The sequence below is a fragment of the Aplidium turbinatum genome, chromosome 2 (genome assembly GCF_918807975.1).
Source record: "Aplidium turbinatum chromosome 2, kaAplTurb1.1, whole genome shotgun sequence".
Taxonomy (NCBI): Eukaryota; Metazoa; Chordata; class Ascidiacea; order Aplousobranchia; family Polyclinidae; genus Aplidium; species Aplidium turbinatum.
This window is the reverse complement of record NC_137473.1, coordinates 9,458,880-9,466,052: the sequence shown is the minus strand read 5'-3', so window position 1 is coordinate 9,466,052 and position 7,173 is coordinate 9,458,880. Positions and strand designations below refer to the sequence as shown.

At 36.0% G+C, this 7,173-nt stretch overlaps 1 protein-coding gene across 1 annotated transcript; it reads left to right on the top strand.

The window, feature by feature from the left end:
• The first annotated feature begins 1,055 nt into the window (after positions 1-1,055).
• LOC145765225 (4-hydroxy-2-oxoglutarate aldolase, mitochondrial-like) lies at positions 1,056-6,376 on the top strand. Its single transcript, XM_082577007.1, has 6 exons — positions 1,056-1,288; positions 3,224-3,352; positions 4,696-4,823; positions 4,898-5,032; positions 5,230-5,463; positions 5,827-6,376. Exons 1-6 carry the CDS (start codon positions 1,057-1,059, stop codon positions 5,974-5,976), a joined length of 1,008 nt encoding a protein of 335 aa, XP_082433133.1. The 5' UTR covers position 1,056; the 3' UTR covers positions 5,977-6,376.
• The last annotated feature ends 797 nt before the right edge of the window (positions 6,377-7,173 follow it).

Genomic DNA, 7,173 nt, shown 5'->3' with positions numbered 1-7,173 from the left:
ATTTTGTGTGAAAAAGCATTGCCGGTTTAAGCAACTTCACTTACTGAAGCCATGACCAACAACGCACACGCATTAACACAACAATATATTTTCCTGTTCAATATAATATTTTGTGTGAAAAGCATTGCCCTACGCCCCTACCTGCCAAGCTGATACAATCTACAGACTTTACTAGGAATAGCACCTAAATGAACGGGCGCCACAGTGCTCCGCACCTAAATATCCAGACGCCACAGTGTGCGCGTCTATTAGACCAGCGCCTAACTGTCAGCGCCTAAAAGACGTGGACCCCAAACGACGGTGTCTTTTAAATTGTGAATATTACCCCTTTTAGGATTGCACCAAGCCTTCTATCATGTTTCGGTTGGCATTTAGGCAGTCTAAATACTGTCTGCAACTTTGTTTTCTTCACTATAATTGCAATTAGAGACACAGTATTTCTAAACCATGTTTATAAGAGTATTAATATATTACAAACAATGCTTCACAAAGTAAAACTATGGGCCTAAAACTTAACGCAACCCACTATGGTAATTTACTGTACTCACTTTAAATTTCTGCTTTCTGCAATATCTAGTCTCAGGCTACTTATGGTGCATCCTGACTCATCATCAGTAAGATAACCGGGGTGGCTAAAAGATAGATCCTCTGGCCTAGAAGTTCAAATGACCACTAGCAATTCAAGTAGGCTACGCTGTTTCGAATCAGATCATCCATAAAATCAGTAATCAGTGCTTCAAAGACTTTGAGTCTTTGAGCCTAGTATATGTTAGAAGTTTTATTTTTATCTCTTGTGACAATATAGATTCTCAACTTTATAATAGCATACACAATACAGATTCCACATCACACCGAAACCTGAACTACCACAGTCATGTAACTGCTTGCTTCTGTCTCAGATAATGATTCCAACATTTCCAAGGCAGTTAATTTTGTGTCAATCTTCTTGCTTTGGTAGCTTACGTCATGAAATGTGGTGCTATGACTTAGGAGATAGAGTAGTCATGGTAGCTATGACTTGAAGGCTAATTTAACACAATATTTTTGTAGTTAAAGATGTCATTACCACAGTTTTTTCGACAATCATGTTACAAACTAAAAATAAAGACACTGAAGTTATGGCATACTGGTACCAATGTCTCTGTAATTTCAAATCGTCGCTGTCATTCAACTCTTGATATAAGTGGAATATTTCCTCCTATCCCTACACCATTTGACAATGACCAATCTGTATCATATAGAAAACTGAAGAGGAATTTTGACATTTGGAACCAGGTTCCATTTTCTGGTGAGTTATTTTAAAACATAGAAAAATTGAACATGTTGTGAAAGGTTAAGCAAATGAGCATGTCATAAAGAGTTTTATCTAGCTTGAAAACAACTAACCTGAGTCATGTTGATGCGATATAGAAGGCTTGGCAGTTTTGGTGCCGGTCTATTACTTGCCACCAAGCGCTGGTTGCTCGATGTTCATAGTTCAGCTATATTTTTAACCTGTAGTTTCTATCGTTATTTTTTTTTAAATTTATCATAATTATATATACATTGTCACTGCTCTAAATACAATGGAAGTGATTTAAAAACTGGTCTCAAAGGTTTCATATATGCAATGGTTCGTGTAGACTACCTATGCTGCTGTTATGTGCTATTAGTTGTACTACAGACGAAATCGGTTAATCGAATCACCTATTTGCCAGACGTTTTGATACGATTGATTCGTTTAACCAATTTACTAAAAAAAAGGTTTATTGTGAATGGGCGTAATTGTTGGGAAGATGTCTGTGCTGACTAGGCTGCAACGCACATTACAACTGATGCTTCTTACAACTGTTTACAATTCTGGTTAAACTTTAAAGAGTTTGCTAGTTTTCTGTTACATAACATTATGCTGTATGTTCCAGCAAGCAAAACTGGTCCTTTTACATTGATTTATCATCTGCAGACGTTGAAACAATGTAAAAAAGACCAGCTTTGCTGACTTGGCTGAGCAGGTATGATCAAAGCATTTTTCTGCAAACTGCGGCAATCGGACTTCTTTTAATCTCACCCATCTCTGTGACGTCACAACGCGAACTTTGACGTTGACGTTTTTGATTCAAGCGTGCTATTTTTAGCTCGTACCAGCTGTGTAGTTTTGAGCATGGAACGTGGCCTACGAAAATAGTGCTAAAAACACGGCTCACACTCATTGTTTCGAAATCACAAAGTTTTTTTTCAAGTCTTTAACGCTGTCTGGTAAAATAATTAATTTGCAATGTTCTTCAACTGAACGAAACTGCACAAATGAAATTGTGCACTGCATTTCACAACAGTAGGCTACTTTTTTTCAGCAATTTAAAAAAATTCTCCTAAGTTTTCTGGTAAAAAACTTTTGGACATGCTTTCCAACACTTCCCTCTTAAGCCGAAATAATCTGTCCATGTCCAATTGTCCATTCCTTGGAAGGCCAGTCGCCAACGGATGACATCAAAACCATTTATTTTAAACTTGTTTAGTGTGATTATTCCTTTTGTGTGCTTTTCTGTTTTAATGAACCCAGCTGTGCGAAAATTGGTTCTTTGTAGTGCGATGTCTAGCACATAAGATTGTGGCCTGGGATTACAGACACTTGTCTTTGTTTTGAGCGCATGCGTCTGTCTCACCTTTGCTTCATTTCGCCTTTGAACATTGCAGACAATAATGCGAAGCAAAAAAGAGACATTCTCTTTTCCCTAACCGGTATAATTATACGATTAAATGAATGAAGTAGGCAAACTAGAAGCAAATCCTGATGCTTTTATCCGACTTATTCTTTTAAGCGGTATGCGCTTAACCGATGTTTTTACTTAACATCAGATTGGATTTGGTTTGGGATTTCAGGTTTTGATTCAAATAAACGATTGATACGTTTAAGCAGTATACTATTAACCGATTTCGTCTGTAATTACTAAATTGTTGCCTGAAAATTAAAAAGTGTTTGGAGTGGACGCTAATTCCAAAACCATCACAAACTTTAGCAAACAAGCTTATTAGAAGTAAGCAAGTAGCTTCATGGATGCAACATATTAAAGAAACAAAAAACACCAAACGACATATTCCATTGTAGCCTGTATGGTATCAGATGTTTATATCATAGGCTACCTACCAAATCGAAAATGCCATACCTACCTACCAAATTGCTACCAACTGGTAGCAATTTTCTGCTGATATACTTTATATGCTGAAAAGTTCTGTAATCTTTTAGGTTATGTTGTTCAGGGTTCAAATGGTGAGTACCCATTTCTTACTTCTGAAGAGCGAGTTGAAGTAGTGAAAAATGTAAAAGAAATCATGCCAAAGGACAAGTTACTAATTGCAGGGTCAGGCTGTGAATGTGAGTATAAAAATTAGGGCAACGCATTATGTTATTACATTTTGTGTTTGCAGTTGGCCAACAAAATAGCCAGTATGAGATTGTGCTAAAGTGCAACATTTGTAAGGTTTGGTTATTTTTTTATACTGTACTGAATAGACTATCAAAATGTTGTGTCTGGTGTACTCTGACTTATTTTGTAAATGCAATAAAGTTTTTTTTATTTAAAGATTATAAATATAGTTTGCTAATTTTCAAGAAACTGTGCTAAAAGATATGTGTATTATGATATTATAGTTTCATGGTACCGGTAACTTTGCGCTACAAGTGTACGGTAAAAGTTATATCTTTTTAGATTTATGCAAGTTTTCATGTTATTAGCAATGAAATTGTAATAATAATTGATTAATTAGAAATATTACATTGAAAACATTACCATTTTATCTTGAGAATGATTAATATTATGTTATGTAAATTATTTATGTCGAATAACAAAGATCATGTTACAGAACTAAAGTTTTTTTTACTGACATAAACGTTTAAATCATAATATGTTACGATGGCAATATGTTGAATAATGATGATAATAATAATGATATCTACGATGATAATAGCCCATGTTCTTTATTAACTCAATTATACAGTAGAACTCGGTTAATCCGGATCTTCGCCTAATCCGGATAAAACTGGAAGTACAAATGATTTGTAATCTTTTTCTTGAGAAACAGCTTTGGATTATCCAGATTATTTAATCCGGATCTTCGCCTATTCCGGACAAAAGTTGCGCTTTCTCTATCGCTTTATCCGGATTTGCCCGATTTTTTGTATAGAAACTCGTCTTCGGTAACAGTTTTCAAAAGATTTGAGTGACTACAGATTATTCCGACACGCATGTCGGAAGATGTAACTTTTGCCAGTGTGTTCTTGCGTTAGACACAAAGTCTACCAATACATTCATTTTACATGCATACTGCATTTCAAAAGAACTCTATCACTGGGTCGCTAATGTGGTGATCGCGCGTCTCAGAATTGGCAGATGACCAAACTAATGCGTTCAATTTCGTTGATTTTTACCGATACCCTTCTATCTAGGATCTAGGTAACGTCAGGCTTGATAAAACCGTCATCGGTTAATCCGGACCTTCGCCTAATCCGGATGGAATCGCCGGTCAAATCGAATTCGGATTAACCGAGTTCTACTGTATATTATTATTTCCAGTGACAAATTTATAATAAATTTCTTTTTAAAGTTCTCTATGTTTATGACAATCAGTATAACAATGGCCTGACGTTGCATTTGCACATTGTATGTCTGTAGATGATATTGTTGTAGAATAACATACTGTGTCAATTAAATTTTGTAGCCACGACAGCCACCATTGAGATGTCAAACGCAATGGCTGACTGTGGAGCAGATGCTGTGTTAGTCGTGACACCTTCCTTCTTCAAAAATCAAATGCTATCTCCAGCTCTGATTAAACATTATTTGACGGTAAGTACTTCCCTTATGGAGAAAGTCAGTGCATTTTTTTAATTATTCTTTCAATAATTACACATTGTTTGAAGGTAGCTGATGAAGCGAAAGTTCCAGTAATTTTATACAATGTACCATCGAATACAGGAATCAACATCCCTGTCGAAGCCGTTGTTCGGTTGTCAAAACATCCAAATATTTGTGGCATTAAAGACAGTGGCGGTGATGTGAGTTTATTTTATTGTCTTTACTTTGCTAAAAGTTAACATTTAAGAAGCAGAAGTGGTTTTGTTTTGCACAGTTGATTGCTGCAGAACTAACAAAGCTGCCAATAAGTCTTTGCAGAATTGTGTGGGTGCCAGTACTAGAACAACCAAATTTACAATCAAATAAATGCCATTGAATTTAGTTTTTATGTTGGCAGATCAGTCGAATTGGACTTACAGTTCACAAAACTAAAGACAGTGGAGGATTTCAAGTTCTTGCTGGATCTGCTGGATTTTTACTTGCTAGTTACACAGTTGGAGCTGTAGGAGGTGTCTGTGCTTTAGCCAATGTACTTGGACAAGAAGTGTGTAACCTTGCCCAGTTGTACTATGAAGGCGACATGATGAAAGCAACTGAACTTCAACATCGGTTAATTGCCCCAAACTCTGCGGTAAAAAAAATAACCATGCTTAAAGAGAGTGATACTCTTAATCATACAGTACTGAAGACGTTTCTTGTGTATGAGGTTGTATGGGACATGTATAGATTTTTAAAGTATATTAATTTTTTTTACAACGGCAGTTATGCCTTCTGGATAATGGTAATGAATTGTGCCATTGGTTAATTGGAAGGCTTACTAAAGCCTCCCGCAAAAGCTAAAGGAAAGTAGCCTGTTGTACAGTACTAGAAAAAATGAGATTAAATATTTAGTTACTGTGATCCTTACTGTGAGTTACTATCAGTCTTAACTCGAGTTGTCTCTGTCGAGAGGTCAACTGTGCGTTAATTTTTGTTATTTCTGTTGTTTTTTTAGATCACCGCGTTATTTGGAGTGCCTGGTTTGAAAGCAGCCTTACCATGGTTTGGACTGGACGGAGGCATACCAAGACCGCCATTGCAAATATTGAATGATGAAAGCAAAGCCATTGTCAGAAAAGCGTTTGAAGACAATGGGTTTCTCTGATTCTTGCGCCAGATGATACATTATTTTAAAAGAATTTTTTTTGTTCATCTATTGTAGCTACATTTGAATCATACACTGTTCAACACAGGATAATCCCAATCCAGAAAACTCGTACTAATATGATCGTGCCTTAGTTTAAAAATATTTTATATGCTACATTATGTTAAACCACAGACAAACACAACAAAGTAACATCAAAAGAAAGTGTTTTTTGAGTAACTAATAAATATGTTAAACACGTTGAAGTTACTTTGTTTTGTCCGTCTATGGTTCAACAAAGCAAAGTCTCTACCAAGGCTTTATACATCATGTTACGTTAATACCGAAAATTTCCATTTTGTAGGTGCTTTAATTTTTTATATGCCAAAACAACGAAAATACAAGTGCAATTTTTGACCAACTGAGACAATGGGGTTTTTCAAACACAATTTTGGTTACTCAGCTCTTTCGATCAGCAGCATAGCCATGGGACATAGCAATCTACAGTAACGAGCTAGAGACTAAATATTTTTTTCTTTAGAAACGAATTGCCAAAGTGTAATCTCTAATCGCTACAAAACTCCTGGTTTTATCCTAAAAAATGACAAATCTTTTACTAGTGTTGCAAGGTGCTTCACGGATTTCTAGCACAAGTAAACAAACCTCGAGTGGTGTAGTAACATATGATTACTCTTCCTAAAAATTTTCTTTTGTATGCATAGCCCTACGAGACCAAACCATTTTGGGGGGGCAGAACGAAAATTTGCCCAAATCTGCACGCTTTTATAGAAATTGCCCAAATATAATGTATGCGGTGCATGATAACAGTGAAAAACTAACATAACAAGATTACCAGCTAGCTAGAATTTCTTACCAAAGTAATCAAGATAGAACAACTGAATTCATCTTTGAAGATACCGTACCTTGCTTGATACTTTTGCACTTTGGCATTGTGTAACAAAATTGAACAGTGATGTATAACGTGCTGTGCTGCTTGAGGTTCGCCACAAACGCAGACTGGTGAGTCACACAAACAACAGAGAAACATGTTGTACTAGAAGCAACCAACACCAGTAGGGAGGCGATTTAGTCACACACTGTTCAAATTGTTACACACTTTTTCCTGATCATTTGACACACAATTTTTCAATAGAATTATTACTTTCTGCTTCCTGGCTTAAATCCATAACTATTGGTTCTTTGTTTGTTTGTTTTGTT